Below are 23,690 nucleotides of genomic sequence, written 5' to 3'. Positions count from 1 at the left end.
ACTGCCCTGACAGGGAGCACAACAGAGAACCTCTGAGGGAGCAGGAGAACAGTGGGATGCAGACCCCAAATTCTCATAAAAAGACCAGACTTAATGGTCTGACTGAGACTAGAGGAATCCCGGCGGTCATGGTCCCCAAACCTTCTGTTGGCTCAGGACAGGAACCATTCCCGAAGACAGCTCATCAGACATGGAAGGGACTGGACAATGGGTTGGAGAGAGATGCTGATGAAGAGTGAGCTAATTGTATCAGGTCGACACTTGAGACTGTGTTGGCATCTCCTGTCTGGAGGGGAGATGGGAGGGTAGAGAGGGTTAGAAATTGGCAAAATCATCATGAAAGGAGAGACTGGAAGGAGGGAGCGGGCTGACTCATTAGGGGGAGAGTGAGTGGGAGTATGGAGTAAGGTGTATATAAGCTTATATGTGACAGACTGACTTGATTTGTAAACTTTCACTTAAAGCACAATAAAAATTATTTAAAAAAAAAAAAAAGTATCTTAGAATGGCCCTAACAAGAACAATGCAGAACTTACATGAAGGTAATAATAAAATTTCAAAAACAGCAGTGGCATAACCAATGAACAGCATGAATCCTGGTACAAAATTTAAACTGAGTCCACCTCTAAACATGTTATTTTTATCAATAAATAAAAACATTCTTTTCTTATATAACAAATACAATATTAAAAGAAAACCTTCAAAAAGAAAGCAAGAGGTGTTTCCATTCTTGGACATAAGGTAGTTTATGGTAAGGAGAAGTGACTTACTACTTTGGAAAAATAAATGTGTGTTCTCCTTAGCAGTCAGTTGCAAGGGTGTAATCTTGATGAAAACACCACACAGTGTTATCTGCTCCATTGAGGTAAACAGTAAAATGAAACCAGTTGCCATGAATTTGAATCTGATTCACGGCGGCTCTATGTGTGTCAGAGTAGAACTGTGCTCCACAGGGTTTTCAGTGCCTGGTTTTTTCCGCCTTTCTTCCCAGGCGCCTCTAAGTGGGCTCAAACCTCCAACTTTTGGGCTACAAACTGAGAGCCAACTTCTACTTAACTTAAAACCAAACCAAACCAAACCCACTGCCGTCGAGTTGATTCCGACTCATAGCTAGACTCATAAGGACCCTATAGGACAGAGTAGAACTGTCCCATGGAGTTTCCAAGGAGCGCCTGGTGGACGACTGCCGACCTTTTGGTTAGCAGCCATAGCATTTAACCACTATGCCACCAGGTTTTCCTTTTCTTAACCTAGGTATTAAGAATTCAGTCTATCACCATTGGGTTTCATGTTGTTGTTAGTTGCCCTTGAGTCAATTCCGGCTTACAGCAAAGCTATGTGTGCAGAGTAGTAGCTGTAGGTTTTCAAGGCTGTGACATTTTGGAAGCAGATCACCAGCCTATTTTCCAAGGCACATCTGGGTGGGTTCCAACCACCAATCTTTGAGCTAGCAGTCAAGTACTTAATAGTTCGTGCTATCCAGGGACTCTTTCGGGTTTGATGTTAGTTGTAGTTTTTTCATAGATACACTTTGTCAGGTTTAGGAAGTTCATTTCTATTCCTAATTTGCTGAGTATATTTATTATGAGTGGACTGAATTTTAGCAAATGCTTTTACTTTTTCATAGTCTATTGAAATGATCATAAGATTTTTCTCCTTTATTCTATTAGAATGGTGAATTATATCAATTGATGTTCAGGAATTACACTGTTTGCACTCATGGAAAAAGCCCAACCTTGTCATGATATATTATGTTTTGTATATATTCCTGCATTCAATTTGCTAATATTTTGTTAAGAATATTTGACTTAGGTCTATGAGGGATATTGTTCTGTAGTTTTATTTTCTATGATGTCTTTTCCTGGTTTGGGTATCAGGGTAATAGCAAAGTCGTACAATGAGTTAGGAAGCATTTCATTCTCTACTCTTTAAAATATTTGGTACATTTCAGCAGTGTGCACAAATTTGCGCCAGTTATAAGGCTATTCAGATATTCTTTTCTTATTAGGTTTATTTCAGGAGGAGGTTTTAATTCCAAAAAATTGTACATTTTATCATAATTATTAAATGTGTTCATGTAAAATTGTTCATAATATCCCCATATAATTCTCTTAATTATTGTAGGATAAGTATTGATTTTTTTTTTTTTGTCATTCCTTATGTTGGAAATGTGCTGCTTCTTTACTTGATCAATCTAGTTATAGTTTTAATTTTATTGATTTCCTTTGTTGATTATGTTGTTTTCGTTGTTAGGTGCTGTTGAGTCGATTCTGACTCATAGTGACTCCATGTACAAAAGAACGAAACATTGCCTGGGCCTATGCCATCCTCACAATTGTTATGCTTGAGCCCATTGCTGCAGCCACTGTCAAACCATCTCATTGAGAGTCTTCCTCTTTTTCACTGACCTTCTACGTTACCCAGCATGATGTCCTTCTCCAGGGACCGTTCCCTCTTGATAACGTGTCCGAAGTATGTGAGACGAAGTCTCATCATCCTCTCTTCCAATGAGCATTCTAGCTGTAATTCATCCAAGACGACCTGTTTGCTCTGCTGGCAATCCATGATAGATTCAATATTCTTCGCCAAAACCATAATTCAAAGGCATTAATTCTTCTTCAGTCTTCCTTATTCATTGCCCAGTTGTCACAAGCATATGAGGTGATTGAAAACACCATGGCTTGTGGTCAGGTGCACGTTAGTCCTGAAAGCGACATCTTTGCTTTTGAACACTTTAAAGAGATCTTTTGCAGCAGATCCACCCAATGCAATGTTTCTGTCATGAATTGAGTTGTGTCCCCCAAAAATATCTGTCAACTTGGCTAGGTCATGATTCCCAGTATTGTATGATTGTCTACCGTTTTGTCATCTGGTGTGATTTCCCTATGTGTTGTAAATCCTATCACTATGATGTTAATTAAATGGATTAGCGGCAGTTATATGGACAAGATCTACAAGATTAGATAGCGTCTTAAGCCAATCGCTTTTGAGATATAACAGAGAGAAACTAGCAGAAAGACAGGAGGATCTCATACCACCAAGAAAGCAGCACCCGGAGAAGAGCTTGTGCTTTGGACCTGGGGCTCCTCTGCTGAGATGCTCCCAGACCAAGGGAAGGCTGATGACAAGGACCTTCCTCCAGAGCCAAATGAAAAAGCCTTCCCCTGGAGCTGACACACTGAATTTGGACTTGTACGCTACTATATTATGAGAGAATAAACTTGTTTGTTGAAGCCATCCACTTGTGGTATTTCTGTTATAGCAACACTAGATAACTAAGACAGGGCCATTTGATTTCTTGACTGCTGCTTCCATAGGTGTTGATTGTGGATCCAAGTAAAGTGAAATCTTTGACAGCTCCAATCTTTTCTTTGTTTATCATGATGTTGCCTATTTGTCCAGTTGTGAGAATTTTCGTTTTCTTTATGTTGAGGTGTAATCCATAGTGAAGGCTGTAGTCTTTAATCTTCATCAGTAAGTGCTTCAGGTCCTCTTCACTTTCAGCAAGCAAGGTTGTGTCATCTGCATTACGCAGGTTGTTAATGAATCTTCCTGCAATTCTGATGCCTTGTTCTCCTTCATGTAGTCCAGCCTCTTGAATTATTTGCTCAGCATACAGATTGAATAGGTATGATGAAAGGATACAGCAGTAACGCATACCTTTCCTGACTTTAAACTATGCATTACCCCCTTTTTTCTGTTTGAACGACTGTCTCTTCATCTAAGTACAAGTTCCTCATGAGGACAATTAAGTGTCCTGGAATTTCCATTCTTCACAATGTTATCATACTTTGTTATGATGTAAGCAATCCAATGCTTTTGCATAGTCAATAAAATACAGATAAACATCTTTCTGGTAGTCTCTACTTTAAGCCAGGATCCATCTGACATCAGCAGTATCTCTTCTTCTACATCCTCTTCTGAATCCAACTTGAATTTCTGGCAGTTCCTTTCTATGTACTGATGCAACCACTTTTGAATGATCTTCAGCAAAATTTTACTTGCATGTGATATTAATGATATTGTTCGATAATTTCTACATTCTGTTGGATCACCTTTCTTTGGAATGGGTACAAATACGGATCTCTTCCAGTTGGCTGGCCGGTTAGCTATCTTCCAAACTTCTTGGCTTAGATGAGTGAGCACCTTCAGAGTGGCATCTGTTTGTTGAAACATCTCAGTCGGTACTTTGTCAATTCCTGGAGGCTTGTTTTTCATCAATGCTTTCAGTGCAGCTCAGACCTCTTCCTTCAGTACCATCAGTTCTTGATCATATGCTACCTCCTGAAATGGTTGAATGTTGACCAATTCTTTTTGGTACAGTGACTCTGTGTATTCCTTTCATCTACTTTTGATATTTCCTACATCATTTAGTATTTTCCCTGAAAATCCGTCAGTATTGCAACTTGAGGCCTGAATTTTTTCTTCTGTTCTTACAGCTTTCTATCTCCAAGTCTTTGTACATTTCATTATAATACTTTACTTTGTTTTCTCTAGCCTCCCTTTGGAATCTTCTGTCCAGCTCTTTTACTTCATCCTTTCTTCCTTTTGCTTTAGCTACTCTGCATTCAACAACAAGTTTCAGAGTCTCTTCTAACATCCATTTTGGTCTTTTCTTTCTTTCCTGTTTTTTTAATGGCCTCTTGCTTTCTTTATATATGATGTCCTTGATGTCATTCCACAACTCACCTGGTCTTCAGTCATTGATATATTGATACATTTCCTATTTAATTCATTTCTGCTTTTTATTATATACTTCCTTCTAATTCTGTTAGCTTTAATTTTCTCTTATTTTCCTAGTCTCTTAAGGAGCATAGATCATTGACTTAGATAGCTCTTCTTTTCTAATATAAGTGTTCCAAGTTATAAGTTTTCCTTGAAACACCTCTTTAGCTACATCGCACAAATTTTGAGTTGTATTTTCATTAGCATTCAGTTCAAAATATTTTCTAATTTCCCTTGTAATGTATCTCTTTTGGCACATGAATTAAAAGTACATTAATATTCATGGATGGAATTATCTCATTGTTATTGATTTCTAATTTAATTCTATTATGGTCAGAAAAAAGCAGCCCTGGTGGCACAATGGTTAAGTGCTTGGCTGCTAACCAAAAGGTCATCAGTTCAAGTTCACCAGCCATTTTGGGGGAGAAAAGGCCTGGTGATTTGCTCCCATGAAGATTACACCCTACAAAACCCTGTGGGGCAGTTCTACTCTGAAATATAGTGTTGCTATGAGTAGGAATCAATTCGACAGCACACAAGAACAACAACATCATCAGAAAATATATTTTATTGTATTTCCCCTGTTTTAATTGAGACTTGCTTCATGGCTCAGCATATGGATTATCTTTGTAAGCATACCATGTGCCTTTGAGAAGACTATGTGTTCTGCAGTCATTGGGTTTAATGTTCTATAAGTGTCCATTAGATCAAGGTAGTTGATAATGTTCAGATATTCTGTTTTTACTGAATTTTGTTTGGTTCTATTAAATGCTGAGAGGGGAGCATTAAAATCTCCAACTATAGTTGTGAAACTGTCTATTTCACCTTTTATTTTGTCAATTTTTGCTTCTCATGTTTTGAAGTTCTGTTATTAAGCACATGCACAATTATGGCTGTTAGGACTACCTAATATATTGACCTTTTTTTTCCATTATAAACTGACGCCCTTTATACTTTTTTTCACTTGAGATCTACTTTACCTGCTGTTAATATAGTGCTGTAGAGAACAACTTCAACTCCATTTCAAGTTAAAACAGAAAGGTTAATTAAGGGTTTGAAACAAATCCAACTGGGGAACCATGTAGTTCATTGAAAATGGAACCAGGTAGTCCAGGGCGATTTCATTATACAAGTATTCTTATGGGGTAAAAAGAGGAACTAAACTATAAAAAAAAAACTATAGGGAGGGCAATTACAGGAAAATCAATGAATATTGTAGTAATCACACTCTGCTTACTGATTATTAATAGTTGTAGTTAGTGATTACAGATAGTTTTACAGGATGCTTAGATCATGGTCACAAGATGGTTACCTATATTTTCTTTGTCTATCTTGCAAAAATACCTTGTTAGCAACAGCACGCAGGCAGCACTCTTCCTGGGTGCATGTATTTTGAGGGGTGCAGCTGGTCACTTGGTAAAGACCCCTTGGGGCATATGGTTTCACATCTGGTTTTGACCACTGAGGAAAAACATGTTTTTCTCAAAAACTTAGCCATTAGTTTAGAAATTCAGATCAAAGTTAGGTTGCATGGTCAGCATATTATGCCTCTGTCTCACTAACTGCATTGAAAGTTGTCTTTCCCTGAGGCAATATCTATGCTAACCATTTAAGGTGATTGTTTGCAACATAAACTTTGTTTTCCACCCATTTACTTTCAACCTGTGTGCCTTTATATTTAAAATGAATCTTTTATATGCTACATATAACTGGGACTTGATTATTTTTTATAATCCATTCTAACAATCTTGGCCATTTAACTAGAGTGTTTAGTCCGTTATTACTCAGTGCAAATATCAGTCTGGTTGGGTTTGAGCCTACCATTTTATTCTTTGGTTTTCTATTTATTCCCTCTGTTTTTATTTGTCTGTTTCCCATTTCCTACCAAGATTGCTATTCGTTTGAAGTTTTTCACTTATGGATTGTTCATTGTTACTATTATGAAATACAACTGTTTATTATAAGTTGATCTTTTATCTTGCAACCTTGCTGAATACAGTTATTAGTTCTAATAGTTTTTAGTGAATTCCTTAAGATTTTCTATATACAAGCTCATGTCATCTGCAAATAGAATTTTACTTCTTCCTTTCCGATCTGGATGACTTATATTTTATTTTCCTGCCTAATTTTCTGGTTAGAACTTCCAGTACAATGTCAGAAAGAAGTGATGAGAGCAAACACCCCAATCTCATTCCAAATCTTAGAGAGAAAGCAGTCAGTCTTTCATTATTATGTATGGTGTAACTCCATTGCATAATATCATGGACCATTACGTAGCATTATGATGTTAGCTGTGTTTGATGCATTTGTACCACTCCCCTGCCCCTCCATTTTAGTCTATGAATGCTCTAAGACAGGGGTCAAACTTTTCTTAAAGGGCCAGATAGTGAATATTTTAGGCTTTGTAGGCCATACGGTCTGTCACAATTACTCGATTCCTCACAAAAGCAGAAATTCACTATACATAAAATAAATCAATAATACTTTATTTACAAAAAATAGGCCTGAGGGTGGGTATTTAGCCTTTGGCCTTGTTACATAAATGTGTCAAAGATGGCCTCTGTGTCAATGCCATGTTGCTTACTTCATCATAGCAAGCTGAGGCCTATTAGCCCAAAAAGCCTACCAGTGCCAAACTCAAGTTTGTACACATCAAACTGTTTTAAAAATAGCTCAGGTAAGCAGATATTTAGCCTGCCTGCTTTACATATCCTGCTAAACTGCACCCAACATCTGCTACCTCTAGATAATATAAAATTGTGTAATTATAAAGACCCTAAGGTGCTGCTACCTTTGGAGCCCTCTGACCCAAGACTTCCTCCACCTTGCTGCAGGAGGACGTCACAGAAACACACATAAGCCCCGCCCCGCCGCCTTCTCTTCCCAGGGTGCTCTTGGCCTCTTCCCTTTCTGGTGGCTGTTTTCACTGCTTGCTTCTGGAATACCCCCTGCTATGGAGAACCACCCCCTGCATGTGGCTGTCAATGCATCAGCCCCAATAGCTTGTTGTGTCATGCTGCTTTCTCATGGCCAATATCTTTTTCTTTGATCAACCTCAAATTCTCTCAAACTCACTACAGCGTCATAGTTTGCTGACTGCTGCTGTTTAAAGAACTAGAAGAAATGGAATCAGTACATGAATACATAAATCAGCTAAGAATCAAAACAGGAAAAAAAAAATCAAAACTTACGAAGTAATTCAGGAATGAGAGAGTATGATTCTTACAAGTATGAATAGTTTCATAAGGCCTAGCTAAGGCAGTAGGGCTCAATTATTGGGACATTTTTACCTACTTTATTTCTGGAACTGTAGGGATAGGAGAAAATAGAAAAGCCTGTTTTATATTCAATTTTACATTGATTTTTTTAAATGTTGTACGTGTGTATACACAAAGCAGTGGTTACATTTGATTATTGGAATTTCACAATAATCATGTACTCATGTACTTTTTTGAAATTATATGAAAAACAAACATCATAATAACATTTGGGATCAAAATTAAGATCTGAAAGCTTATCAAGAGCAGTTCCTCCATTTACTGGCAACATAGAATTCACAAAAAAGAGACAATGACTTGGTTCAGATAAAAGATGGTTGACTTTTCTAGTCAGTGATTTTGCAACTTTTTAGCAAATAACGACTAAACGTATGATTAGTCCTCAGCTCTTTATGTTACATTCCTCTTAAATAAAATTATGATGCCCTTAAATTCCAACCTGGGAAACGGCCACATAAATTAAAGACTACATCAGCCTGAGACCAGAAGAACTATATGGTGCCCAGCTACAACCAATGACTGCCCTGACAGGGAACACAACAGAGAACTCCTGATGGAGCAGAAGAGCAGTGCGATGCAGATCTCAAATTCTCATAAAAAGACCAGACTTAATGGTCTGACTGAGACTAGAAGGACCCCGGAGGTCATGGTCCCCAGACCTTCTGTTATCCCAAGACTGGATCCATTCCCAAAGCCAACTCTTCAGACAGGGATTGGACTGGACAATAAGATAGACAGTGATACTGGTGAAGAGTGAGCTTCTTGGCTCAGGTAGACACGTGAGACTATGTGGGCAGCTCCTGTCTGAAGAGGAGATGAGAAGGCACAGGGAGACAGAAGTTGGCTGAATGGACATGGGGAATACAGGGCAGAGAGGAGTGTGCTGTCTCATTAGGGGGAGAGCAACTAGGAGTACATAGCATGGTGTATATAAAATTTTGTATGAGAGACTGACTTGATTCGTAAACTTTCACTTAAAACACTATATATAGAGAGGGGGGCCAAGATGGCGGACTAGGTGGACGCTCCCGTGGATCCCTCTTGCAACAAAGACTCGGAAAAACAAGGGAATCGATCACATACATAACAATCTATGAACTCTGAACAACAAGCACAGACTTAGAGACAGAGGATGAACAAATACGGGCAGACAGCGACTGTTTTCAGAACTAGGAGCCAGCGCACCAGCTGACTACTTGGAAAATCTAGTTTCCCAGTGATGGCTCGGAGACAGCAGTCCATATCAAACCACATAAAGAAACAGACCATGACAGCTTCTCCAACCCCCCAAACAAAAGAATCAAAATCTTTCCCAAATGAAGATACAATCCTGGAATTATCAGATACAGAATATAAAAAACTAATTTACAGAATGCTTAAAGATATCACAAATGAAATTAGGATAAATGCAGAAAAAGCCAAGGAACACACTGATAAAACTGTTGAAGAACTCAAAAAGATTATTCAAGAACATAGTGCAAAAATTAACAAGTTGCAAGAATCCATAGAGAGACAGCATGTAGAAATCCAAAAGATTAACAATAAAATTACAGAATTTGACAACGCAATAGAAAGTCAGAGGAGCAGACTCGAGCAATTAGAATGTAGACTGGGACTTCTGGAGGACCAGGGAAACAACACCAACATAGCTGGAAAAAAATCAGATAAAAGAATTAAAAAAAATGAAGAAACCCTAAAAATCATGTGGGACTCTATCAAGAAGGATAACTTACGAGTAATTGGAGTCCCAGAACAGGGAGGGGGGACAGAAAACACAGAGAAAATAGTTGAAGAACTCCTGACAGAAAACTTCCCTGACATCATGAAAGAAGAAAGGATATCTATCCAAGATGCTCATCGAACCCCATTTAAGATTGATCCAAAAAGAAAAACACCAAGACATATCATCATCAAACTTGCCAAAACCAAAGACAAACAGAAAATTTTAAAAGCAGCCAGGGAGAAAAGAAAGGTTTCCTTCAAGGGAGAATCAATAAGAATAAGTTCAGACTACTCAGCAGAAACCATGCAGGCAAGAAGGGAATGGGATGACATATACAGAGCACTAAACGAGAAAAACTGCCAACCAAGGATCATATATCCAGCAAAACTCTCTCTGAAATATGAAGGAGAAATTAAGATATTTACAGATAAACACAAGTTTAGAGAATTTGCAAAAACTAAACCAAGACTGCAAGAAATGCTAAAGGAGATTGTTTGGCCTGATGACCAATAATATCAGGTACCAGCACAATACAATGTCACGAAACAGAACGTCCTGATATCAACGCAACTCAAACAGGGAAAGCACAAAAACAAACAAATTAAGACTAATTCTAAAAAATAAATAAATAAACAAAATAATACACACAACAGGAAAACATGGAAATCAATAGATAAACGATCAAAATAATCAAAAAGAGGGACTAAATATAGGAGGCATTGAACTGCCAGATGGAGAGTGATACAAGGCGAAATAGAAGGATACAAGTTAGGTTTTTACTTAGAAAAATAGGGGTAAATAAAAAGGTAACCACAAAAAGGAATATCAATTCCATAACTCAAGAAAAAAGCCAAGAAAAACGTAACGACTCAATAAACACAAAGTTAAACATTATGAAAATGAGGATCTCACAAGCTACTAAGAAAAACGTCTCAGCACAAAAAAGCATGGGGAAAAATGAAATGGCCAACAACACACATGAAAAGGCATCAAAATGACAGCACTAAAAACTTACTTATCTATAATTACGCTGAATGTAAATGGACTAAATGCACCAATAAAGAGACAGAGAGTCACGGGCTGGATAAAAAAACACGATCCATCTATATGCTGCCTACAAGAGACACACCTTAGACTTAGAGACACAAACAAACTAAAACTCAAAGGATGGAAAAAAATATATCAAGCAAACAATAAGCAAAAAAGAAGAGGAGTAGCAATATTAATTTCTGACAAAATAGACTTTAGACTTAAATCTGCCACAAAGGATAAAGAAGGACACTATATAATGATAAAAGGGACAATTGATCAGGAAGACATAACCATATTAAATATTTACGCACCTAATGACAGGGCTGCAAGATACATAAATCAAATTTTAACAGAATTGAAAAGTGAGATAGACACCTCCACATATATAGTAGGAGACTTCAACACACCACTTTCGGAGAAGGACAGGACATCCAGTAAGAAGCTCAATAGAGACACGGAAGACCTACTTACAACAATCAACCAACTTGACCTCATTGACTTATACAGAACTCTCCACCCAACTGCTGCAAAATATACTTTTTTTTCTAGCGCACATGGAACATTCTCTAGAATAGACCACATATTAGGGCATAAAACAAATCTTTCCAGAATCCAAAACATCGAAATATTACAAAGCATCTTCTCAGACCACAAGGCAATGAAGCTAGAAATCAATAACAGAAAAACTAGGGAAAAGAAATCAAATACTTGGAAAATGAACAATACCCTCCTGAAAAAAGACTGGGTTATAGAAGACATCAAGGAGGGAATAAGGAAATTCTTAGAAAGCAACGAGAATGAAAATACTTCCTATCAAAACCTCTGGGACACAGCAAAAGCAGTGCTCAGAGGCCAATTTATATCGATAAATGCACACATACAAAAAGAAGAAAGAGCCAAAATCAGAGAACTGTCCCGACAACTTGAGCAAATAGAAAGTGAGCAACAAAAGAATCCATCAGGCACCAGAAGAAAACAAATAATAAAAATTAGAGCTGAACTAAATGAATCAGAGAACAGAAAAACAATTGAAAGAATTAACAAAGCCAAAAGCTGGTTCTTTGAAAAAATTAACAAAATTGATAAACCATTGGCTAGACTGACTAAAGAAAAACAGGAAAGGAAACAAATAACCCGAATAAGAAACGAGAAGGACCACATCACAACAGAACCAAATGAAATCAAAAGAATCATATCAGATTACTACATAAAATTGTACTCTAACAAATTTGAAAACCTAGAAGAAATGGATAAATTCTTGGAACAACACTACTTACCTAAACTAACACATTCAGAAGTAGAACAACTAAATAGACCCATAACAAAAAAAGAGATTGAAACGGTAATCAAAAAACTCCCAACAAAAAAAAGTCCTGGCCCAGATGGCTTCACTGCAGAGTTCTACCAAACCTTCAGAGAAGACTTAACACCATTACTATTGAAGGTATTTCAAAGTATAGAAAAAGACGGAATACTACCCAACTCATTCTATGAAGCTACCATCTCCCTGATACCAAAACCAGGTAAAGACATTACAAAAAAAGAAAATTTTAGACCTATATCCCTCATGGACATAGATGCAAAAATCCTTAATAAAATTCTAGCCAATAGAATCCAACAACACATCAAAAAAATAATTCACCCTGATCAAGTGGGATTTATACCAGGTATGCAAGGCTGGTTTAATATCAGAAAAACCATTAATGTAATCCATCACATAAATAAAACAAAAGACAAAAACCACATGATCTTATCAATTGATGCAGAAAAGGCATTTGACAAAGTCCAACACCCATTTATGATAAAAACTCTCATCAAAATAGGAATTGAAGGAAAATTCCTCAACATAATAAAGGGCATATATGCAAAGCCAACGGCCAATATCACTCTAAATGGAGAGAACCTGAAAGCATTTCCCTTGAGAACGGGAACCAGACAAGGATGCCCTTTATCACCGCTCTTATTCAACATCGTACTTGAAGTCCTAGCCAGGGCAATTAGGCTAGACAAAGAAATAAAGGGTATCCAGATTGGTAAGGAGGAAGTAAAGCTATCACTATTTGCAGATGACATGATCGTATACATGGAAAACCCTAAGAAATCCTCCAGAAAACTACTGAAACTAATAGAAGAGTTTGGAAGAGTCTCAGGATATAAAATAAACATACAAAAATCACTTGGATTCCTCTACATCAACAAAAAGAACACCGAAGAGGAAATAACCAAATCAATACCATTCACAGTAGCCCCCAAGAAGATAAAATACTTAGGAATAAATCTTACCAAGGATGTAAAAGACCTATACAAAGAAAACTATAAAACTCTGCTACAAGAAATTCAAAAGGACATGCTTAAATGGAAAAACATACCCTGCTCATGGATAGGAAGACTCAACATAGTAAAAATGTCTATTCTACCAAAAGCCATTTATACATACAACGCACTTCCAATCCAAATACCAATGTCATACTTTAAGGGAATAGAGAAACAAATCACTAATTTCATATGGAAAGGAAAGAACCCCCGGATAAGCAAAACATTACTGAAAAAGAAGAAGAAAGTGGGAGGCCTCACCCTACCTGATTTCAGAACCTATTATATAGCTACAGTAGTCAAAACAGCCTGGTACTGGTACAACAACAGGCACATAGACCAATGGAACAGAATTGAGAATCCAGATATAAATCCATCCACGTATGAGCAGCTGATATTTGACAAAGGACCAGTGTCAGTCAATTGGGGAAATAATAGTCTTTTTAACAAATGGTGCTGGCATACCTGGATATCCATTTGCAAAAGAATGAAACAGGACCCATACCTCACACCATGCACAAAAACTAACTCCAAGTGGATCAAAGACCTAAACATAAAGACTAAAACGATAAAAATCTTGGAAGAAAAAATAGGATCTACCCTAGGAGCCCTAATACAGGGCATAAACAGAATACAAAACATTACCAAAAATGATGAAGAGAAACCCGATAACTGGGAGCTCCTAAAAATCAAACACCTATGCTCATCTAAAGACTTCACCAAAAGAGTAAAAAGACCACCTACAGACTGGGAAAGAATATTCAGCTATGACATCTCAGACCAGCGCCTGATCTCTAAAATCTACATGATTCTGTCAAAACTCAACCACAAAAAGACAAACAACCCAATCAAGAAGTGGGCAAAGGATATGAACACACATTTCACTAAGGAAGATATTCAGGCAGCCAACAGATACATGAGAAAATGCTCTCGATCATTAGTCATTAGAGAAATGCAAATTAAAACTATGATGAGATTCCATCTGACACCAACTAGACTGGCATTAATTCAAAAATCACAAAATAATAAATGTTGGAGAGGCTGCGGAGAGACTGGAACTCTCATACACTGCTGGTGGGATTGTAAAATGGTACAACCACTTTGGAAATCCATCTGGCGTTATCTTAAACAGTTAGAAATAGAACTACCATACAACCCAGAAATCCCACTCCTCGGAATATACCCTAAAAATACAAGACCCTTCACACAAACAGATATATGCACACCCATGTTTATTGCAGCTCTGTTTACAATAGCAAAAAGCTGGAAGCAACCAAGATGTCCATCAACGGACGAATGGGTAAATAAATTGTGGTATATTCACACAATGGAATACTACGCATCGATAAAGAACAGTGACGAATCTCTGAAACATTTCATAACATGGAGGAATCTGGAAGGCATTATGCTGAGCGAAATGAGTCAGTTGCAAAAGGACAAATATTGTATAAGACCACTATTATAAGATCTTGAGAAATAGAAAAAACGGAAAAGAACACATACTTTTGTGGTTACAAAGGGGGGAGGGAGGGAGGGAGGGAGGGAGAGGGCTTTTTATTGATCAATCTGTAGATGGGAACTGCTTTGGGTGAAGGGAAAGACAACACTCAAAACAAGGAAGGTCAGCCTAATTGGACAGGATTAAAAGTAAAGAGGTTTCCGAGATAAAATGAAAGCTTCAAAGGATAGCGAAGCAGGGGCTGGGGTCTGGGGAACTTGGTTTGAGAGGACTTCTAAATCAATGGGCAAAACAATTCTATTATGAAAACACTCTGCATCCCACTTTGAATTGTGGCACCTGGGGTCCTAAATGCCAACAAGCAGCCATCTAAAATACATTAATTGGTCTCAACCCACCGGGAGCAAAGACAAAGGAAGAACACCAAGGTCACACGACAACTAAGAACCCAAGAGACAGAAAGGGCCACTTGAACCAGAGACCTACAATATCCTGAGACCAGAAGAACAAGTTGGTGCCCGGCCACAATCGATGTCTGCCCTGTCAGGGAACACAACAGACAACTCCTGAGGGAGCGGGAGACCAATGGGATGCAGACCCCAAATTCTCATTAAAAGACCACACCTAATGGTATGATTGCGACTAGAGGAATCCCAGAGACAATGCTCCCCAGAACTTCTGATGGCACAGGACAGGAAACATCCCCGAAGACAAATCATCAGGCATGAAAAGGACTGGTCAGTGGGGGGGAGAGAGATACTGATGAAGAGTGAGCTAATGACATCAGGTGGACACGGGAGAGTGTGTTGGCAACTCTTGACTGGAGGGGGGATGGGAAGATAGAGAGAGAGGGAAGAAGGTAAAATTGGCACGAAACGAGAGACTGTAAGGGCTGACTCAATAGGGGGAGAGCAAGTGGGAGAAGGGAGTAAGATGTATGTAAACCTACATGTGACAGACTGATTGGAATGGTAAATGTTCACTTGAAGCTTAATAAAAATTAAAAAAAAAAATAAAGAAAAAAAAATATATAAAAAAAAAACACTATATATAGATATACGATGCACATCCTTCATGTAAGACAACACCTTGTCAAAATGCTAATCATAAGAAACTGAGAAATTTGTTTAGCTAATAACAAACACTTCCTTTCGCATGTGCTTATGTGCTTTCTAGAAGAAAATCTGAAATCTGTTATTAGCTTTATATAGTCAACTCTTGATTATCTGAGTTAATAAAGAGAACACAGACATCTGTGCTGAGAGAACACAGACATACAATAGACCTGATTCAGATCCAAAATATTGGATGATAAAAAAAATGGCATCTTTCTGGAAATAAATGTTGGAAAAAGTATTGGGATAAATTCTGGAATAAATGTTGAAAAAAGAAATTCCAACCTGGCAATTCCATTTCTGAGAGTTTATTCAAATGAAATAATTGAACCAATGTTCAAAGTTGAGTGTTCAAGGATGTGCATCACAGCCTTGTTTACAAAAGAAAATAAACAAGAGAGGATCCATACAGCCCTGTAATAATACATGCATTCCAAGGTCATAAAAAAGCTGAGTTCTGGGGTGGTGAGTGTGTTAATGGAGGAGCAACCACTCAGAAAAGGAGGGTGTGAATGGTTACACAACTCAAAGAATGTAATCCATGCTGTTTTTATTCTCAAAAACAAAAAATGAATTTAAAAAATTAATAAAACCCACAAAAAAAAAAAAAAGAGGGTTTACAAAAGTTGTGACTTGACCAATGTTACATATTTACAAAGTATGAAGCTGGGCCAATAGGATGTGTAAAACATGGAGACCAAATTAAATTTCTCTAAGCCTTGTATTGGAAAAAAAAAAAAAAAAGCTGAGTTCTACCCTGGTTGCACAGTGGTTAAGCGTCCAGCTTTTAACCAAAAGGTCAGCAGTTCAAATCCACCAGCAGCTCCTTGGAAACCCTAGGGAGTAGTTCTACTCTGTCCTATAGGGTCACTATGGGTTGAAATTGACTTGATGGCAACTGGTTTTAAGCTTTGTTTTGGGAAAAAAGAAAAAAAAAAAAGCTGAGTTCTTTAACATATAGACATTTCATAATATAAGCACAAAAGGTCATAAAACTGTATATCATTTTCATTTTTAAAAATGAACATTTTATTGTTTATTTTATTAGTAATTATGTCATTAATAGATATTACTCCTGGAATGATATCCATGGAATTATCAACACACACAACCACTGTTGGGTGGTTGAATTGTAGATGATCTTCATTTTCTTCTTTAAAATGTTATTTTTGTAATAAGCATTTATTACCTTTGTAACACAAAATAAACCTATGTAGTCTATTTTTTTGGAGATTTTTCTAAAAAAAAAAAAGGTTAAAAAAAAAGTATATTTCCAGATTTCACTTCCAGTGTGGTAGAATAACTCTCAGAAGACTGACCCTCCTGCAGATAACTATAAACCATGGACAAAATACAAAAAACAATTCTCTTAAGTCTCCAGAGGCAACAAAGTCTGGCAGAGCCAAAGTGTGGAAGGGACCAACACAGGAAGGGCTCCCTGGCTTCATGACTTTGGCCTAAGGATGAAGCACAGCCAAAGCATGTGGCAGGGCAGTAGAAGCTCCCATTGTAAACCACCATCTTTTTGGCCTAAGGAAGGCAGAGACACAGTTGCCGATAAGTGAGATGGAAAATGCTAGAAAGAAAAAAGCTAGGGAAGGGGACCCCAAGTTTCTGTGTGTAAATTCTGTCCAAGTCTCTGACTGACCTCTGAAATGCACACGTGCAGAGCAGATTGCAAACAGCTTAGCTAAGAAAGGAAACCCTGGCGGCGCAGTGGTTAAGAGCTACGGCTGCTAACCAAAAGGTCAGCAGTTTGAATGCACCAGGCACTCCTTGGAAACTCTGTCCTATAGGGTCGCTATGAGTTGGAATCAACTCAACGGCAGCAGGTTTTGTTTGGTAGCTAGGACAAGACAAAGAGCGGAAATGAGATCTGAGATGCCACCCACCACAGGTGAGACAGTTTGAAGTTTGAATCTCAACAAGTTGCCTGACAAATTGCCTGACAAATGAAAAACAACTCTATGAAGGAATATAGTAGAATCCAGTGTCTCCACAACATATCATTCAACATTCACAATGTCCAGAGTACCATCTAAAAATACTTAATACATGAAGAATCAGAAAAATGTAAGGAAACAAGACAATCAACAGAGACCAAACCCACAACTGACCCAGATGCTGCAGCCATCCAACAAGATAATTTTGAAAGCAGTCATTGTATATATAAGCTGTTAAGAAACAACAACAAAAAAAACTGTCTTAAAAAAGATTGGAAATATTAGAAAAGTAAAAAATATTGAAAGGAGATAAAAGGAATATTTAGAACTGAAAATTGCAATACCTAATATAAAAACTCCCTCCGTGGGCTTTAATATCATAACGGGCTTGACAAAAGCAGTCAGTGAACTTCAAGGTAGAGCAATAGAAATTATCCCAACAGAAAAAAATATTTTAAAAAATGAACAGACTCAGAGACATGTAGAACAATGACAAAAGGACTAACATAGGTCTAATGTGAGTCTCAAAGAAAGGAGGGAATGTAGCAGAAAAAATGCAAGGCAATAATGGTCAAAACATCCCAAACTTGTTGAAATAAGGGCTTCAAACCAGTTCGTTCAGGTTAGAATTTGCATTTCTAACAAGTTCCCAGGCAATGCTAATGCTGCTGGTTAGGGACCAATTCTGAGAAGCACTAGTAGAGCAGTGGTTTTCAAGAGTTATTATATATAAGAACCACCTGAGGATCTTGTTAAAATGTAGATTCTGATTCAGTATATCTGGGATGGAAATACAAATTCTCAGGAGAGGTTCAAATCAGAATGAACTGGTTCAGAGTCCTGCTTGAAACACATAAATTTACAAATTCAAGAAGCTGTGCCATCTTCAAACAGGGTAACTACAGAGAAAATTACACGTAGGCACATTATAGTCATAATGCTGAAATCCAAAAATAGGGACAACCACAAAAGGAGCCAGAGAAAAATGACATACCACAATCACAGAGATAATCTGGTATTTTATCAGAAACTGGAGGCCAGAGACAGTGGAACAGTTTTATAGTACTCGGACAAAACATGCTCAAAAATGATTTGCCTTCATTGATGTTCAGAAAGGATTCTGAGTTTAAAGACTGTTCCGGTTTCAAAAGTAGAATAGAGTTATGTATCTACCACTAATACCCAAAATCGGTTTTAAAATACTCTCTTCAGAATACCTGAACAAAAACTAGGTGTTCCTTAAACCACTGGTTGTTTCTTCGCTGTTCTTTATATTTTTTAATGAAGACTTTATCCATGCTACTTAAATATAAAAGAAACTTCATTTTTTAAGGTAAAGAAAAACTTAAAGTTTCCAATTGTTTGAAAGGTTATTTCTACTTTTTATTTTTTTAACTAATTTGTTATTCCAATCAATTAACCTAGAACCAATTGGCATGGTAAGAATCCTCACCTCCAGGGCTATCTTTCACAGCCTAAAATTTGTCTGGCAGTTTACAATGTAGGATATATGCCTTACCTCTGATATTTTATGTCACACTCATGTATATTAATCCCAGTCACCAGGAGAACTCCCTGTTGTTTCTATATGCTCATAATGGGATTGTTTTTATCAGAAAATCAAATCTTTCGATGATAGCTTTTATCCAGGTGTCTCGAGTAGTCAGTCATTCAGGTGCCTTGCCTTTCTGCTTTGCCTTGGAACTCTCAGGTACTTAAACCAGTGATTTCTGCTTGCTAGTTAGCTCAGAATGCGGCTGTAAGGTTTTTTAAGATGTAACTAGTCAGTGTCTTGGAAGCTGAACCATTTGCTAAGAGAATCAGTAAAAATTAATCCATTACTTCAGAGGGACAGATCATGCAGCTTTTATTCACCATTTAATATCTTCTTGGGCATGGGTAGGATTTTCCTCTCAAGTAAGACTATCACATGCTTGGCTAGTTGAGTACATATTGCAGGGGATTCTATGAAGACTCGGCATATAAAATACAAAAATCTGTTACATATACATTCATTTAACAACAGTTTGTACATTACAATGAGTGCGATGTCAAAATAACCCGTCATTTTTAACAAGCAGCATGACGATATTGTGGCAGCAGCAGGTAGAAACGCCCCACACAGGGCAGAGACTGTCCGCACAGTGCAACGATTACCAGAGCACAGACCGAGGTCACATCTTTTTTCTGTTCTTTTTCTTGTTAGTCAGCACACAAATAAAAGACAGAGGGGGAAACAATGGGAACAAGGGCTAGGTAAACTGTGCAGGGAGACTGCATTACTGCTTACACACTGGGGATTGGTTACAAATATCAAGAGTTTGCTGTCCTTTATGGCGAAAAAGACGGTTTATATTACTTTAATCATTCTGATTTCCAATTGCCAAACTTCAGTCACCTCCTTTTCACATATCTATAAATTTGTGAAGCTGTATCTAGTGTAGTAATCCTTAAGAATAAGGAATTCAGTAATGAGACCCTCTAAATTAGTTGCTTGTATGAAGAGTAGCACTGAAAATTTCTAGGGAGAAAATAAAATATATTCTGGATAGCTTTGGAAAACAAAGGTCAAAGATATAAACATGCATGAGTCTTTTTATCTTTTATTCACCAGTATCAGCATTCCACAATTACCAGCTCTCATTTACGGACCCTTTTCTAAAGTGTGTACACATTATAAATGTCTCCACACCTGCAGGCCAAACACATATGCTCCTTTGGGAGGCAATGATTTAGTATTATTAGATGTGCAAATGATTTGGCTGGTCAAGATGAAGGCATTAAGCGCACAAATTAGAAATGTGCTTGAAAAGCTAAAATAAGTGTAATTAAACAGCACAGAGCACTAAGGTTCAGGTGTCTCAGCACCATTCAGCACCAAGGGAAAACCCCAATATTAAAAAACAAAAAAGTTCAAAAAGCTTAAAATCTGATGAGGTTAAATATTTCATGTGGGCCAATAGCACAATTCTTGTCCTTATACTCTTACCTTCTGAAAATGCCTGACATTGCATTCTTGGCTAGAAAAAGTATCCCAGGTACTGTAAATGAAGTTACAGGGCACTTAATGGAGGGGGAAAATACTGAGCTGGAAAAAAACAAGTCCTGTGAGGCCATGAGCTTTCTGAAAAACATCTAAAGTTGACCCTTTCCCAATTAAAAGCCATTCTCAAGTGACAGTCCATGACAGATTCTTTAAAATTCACAAGGCTACTAAAGCTCACATATTTCAGCATCAGCTAAGAGGATGCTTTTGGTAATAAGCACCTACTACACTTAAATTTTCATTCGTAAATTCCTTTTCCAATCAGAAGCAACCCCAAAACATATCCATACATAGCCAAGCTTAAGTACTATCTACAAGTATTTTTCAAACTTGAGTAGCAACCAGTTGTGTCAGGGAAATAAGTTAGAGAGTCTGGACAGCATTTAAAATTAGTGATAGAGAGAAATGCATCACACATTGATAGTAAGCATATGTATTATTTCATGAAACATTTATTTCAGTTAAAGACTTATTTTTCTCACATGTTCTGGGCCATGATGTAAATAAAAAGCTTTTTTTTTTTTTTTTTTAACTATAGGTCACAGTCAAAAACATTTGAAATATATTGGTCAGTGGAGATGACCACAAATAATAAACATGGAGTTTCCATCCTGGTGTTAATATTAATAAGGGTTGAATGTAAAACCATCTTGTGCTCTAGAATCCCAAGGTGAGTTAAAGGATGCTCAGTTTACCATAAACACTGAAGTGAAACTTGCTTGTGCTCTTTACCCTATACCCTTAGACAAGGGCATGAGCAGTAGGAGAAGTTAGGGGAGAAACTCTAGCTGCAAGTCTTTCCTTGGGGTGGTATAATGGTATTTTGAGGAAAGGCATTAACGAAAAGGAAAAAAAAAAAAAATTCCCAGGTTGCTAATTAAAATGCTTTTTTTTCTACCCTATAGAGTGATACCATTAGCATAAAAGTGGGTAGAAAAATTTAAGTTGGCTTTACAGTTTTGAGATTATAAATGGTTTAAACCAAGACAGTCTGCAATTTTGCTGTGGTTGTTGGTGTTTTCACAAAATAGGCAACCTGAGATAGACAGAACGAGCAATTTGTTCTAATCTTTTACCTGTCTATAAAAGCACCACCAAAATTATCAGAGACTGAATTCTCTCTCAATCTGTAAAGATGCTGAATAATCATTTTCTAAAAATCAGTAACAATGTTCAGACTTTGACTTTCAAAAACCCATTGCTGCTTAGGTAATAAAAATTCTCGTACAAGGATTGTTGTATTCCCCACTAAATGCACCTCAACTTAGGAGTTTCTTGAGCAGGCCAGAGTTAGTATCGAGATGACAACAGGTAGTAAAAGAAAGTGTACTGGGCAGGACAAAAACCTGGGTTCTGACTTGGCAAGGCCTCAGAAAGGAGGCGATGCCATCTCGTAGGCTGGTTCCTCAGGTATAAAACGAAGGGTTTGGGGGTAGGGAAACCAGATTAATGGAAACGAACAATCAGAATGGAAATGACAATATTCACACATTGCGAAAAACATAGCCAATGTCACTGAACTTGTGTAGAAGTTGTTGAATGGAACCTAAACTGCTGTGTATATCTTCACTGAAAACAGTATTATTTTGAAAATGGGTCCGGGGGATGGAGGGGTTTAAACTAAGTGACTTACACAGACCCTTCCTAAAGTACTTTAATTTAGCTGCAGTTCTAAGATTCTTATCCAGCTTGCAATTCAACTTTGTCCATTAAATGCTTTCAGAACATTCTTTTAATAACAACTAGTTCTGCCAGCTTCATCTATAACCACCTCTCAAATATCCAAGGTTCCAATAAGCTCATTCAGCCCAGATACTTCAAAAACATCAAGTAAAATAAAGCTAATAGGGAACAAAATTTAAGGCATTTTTTTTTTTTATTTCAGCCAAGAAATGATGCATGCTACAGATTAATCTTTACTTTTCCCCACTTAGTTTTTCAAGGAATACCACCATTTCAACCCCCAATAAACATGGCACTTGTTTACTTCTTCCCCTTCTAACTTATTCCAGATTTTCAAGTGTCTTCTTCAGTAATGTTGCCTTCTCCTGCAGCTCAGGTCTGCTGTCTGACTCCATGGTCGCTAAAGACTCTATCAGGAGCACGCGGCATTCAGGTGTCAAACTTTCCCACTGTTTTGATTCTGAATGGAAAGAGAAAAAAGAAAAACCAAAGAATCCTTATAGAACAAGCAAGAAAAAAAATTTAAATTTTTCTTTCTATTCTTCCTCCATACACTCCATGCCCAAAACAGATACAAAGCCATGCTGTGGTAACGGTTCAGTATATAATGATCACAGGTTCAAGACTTGTCTCAAAACCTAATTATTGGCAATAACCTTAAAGCATATCAAAGTTCAATGGCCTTCCCCAGTATAGGCTCCATAGAGGCATAAGCTACAATGAACCAAAGCAGGACATATTAAGCAAAAAAGGTACCTTAACAACAACAACAAAAAGACCTCTTTATAAGATATGCTCAGTTAAAAAAAAAAACTTGGATTTTATAAGTGTAAAGTCAGTTTAAATAGATGACATTTTATTATTCCTTTCTTTTAAAAAAAAAAAAAGCATCAGAGAACTATATACATACTGAAAATTCTAGAAAGTCAGAAAGTATATCAGATCCTAAATCCTGTTGACGAGGCCCTGCCACTTTATAGCCAAGTGGCTACAAGTGAGTTATTTAACCTATTTTAACCTCATTTTCCTCGTCTGGAACGTACCTGGCAAGCTGTGAGAATTTGGTGACATAACTAAATGCTTACCTCTTTTATTTCAACAAGGAAAAAAAGGGATTATGAGACATCTAGTGTTAGTGTTAGTGAGTCTAAAAAGCCTGTTTTATGGAGCCCTAAGAGAGGGGCTTCAATTGCTAAGATAGAGAAATAGAAAGAACAAATGCCCAGTCTTGAAGAAAACTCTCCCACCCTCCCCATTCTCAATCCATGCATTTAAACAGTAAAAGAGGAAAAATCAGAAAGAGCCCTCCTTTTGAAAGCAGTAACACATATACCATTAGATAACATGCTAGCAGTTTTCTTTTCCCATTGACA

General features: G+C 37.3%; 1 protein-coding gene across 5 annotated transcripts in view; it reads right to left on the bottom strand.

The window, feature by feature from the left end:
- Positions 1-21,134: 21,134 nt before the first annotated feature.
- The window catches only part of ECPAS (Ecm29 proteasome adaptor and scaffold), a 97,732-nt gene continuing 95,176 nt past the window's right edge, over positions 21,135-23,690 (bottom strand). For all 5 annotated transcript variants that reach the window (XM_064291615.1, XM_064291618.1, XM_064291614.1 and 2 more), the window contains one exon: positions 21,135-22,777. In XM_064291615.1, coding sequence (XP_064147685.1) covers positions 22,638-22,777 — 140 coding nt within the window. In that variant the 3' untranslated portion in view covers positions 21,135-22,637. The remainder of the gene's footprint in view (positions 22,778-23,690) is intronic.

This window comes from Loxodonta africana, chromosome 9, assembly GCF_030014295.1.
Source record: "Loxodonta africana isolate mLoxAfr1 chromosome 9, mLoxAfr1.hap2, whole genome shotgun sequence".
In the NCBI taxonomy this organism is placed as follows: domain Eukaryota; kingdom Metazoa; phylum Chordata; class Mammalia; order Proboscidea; family Elephantidae; genus Loxodonta; species Loxodonta africana.
This window is presented reverse-complemented; position numbering and strand designations above follow the sequence as displayed.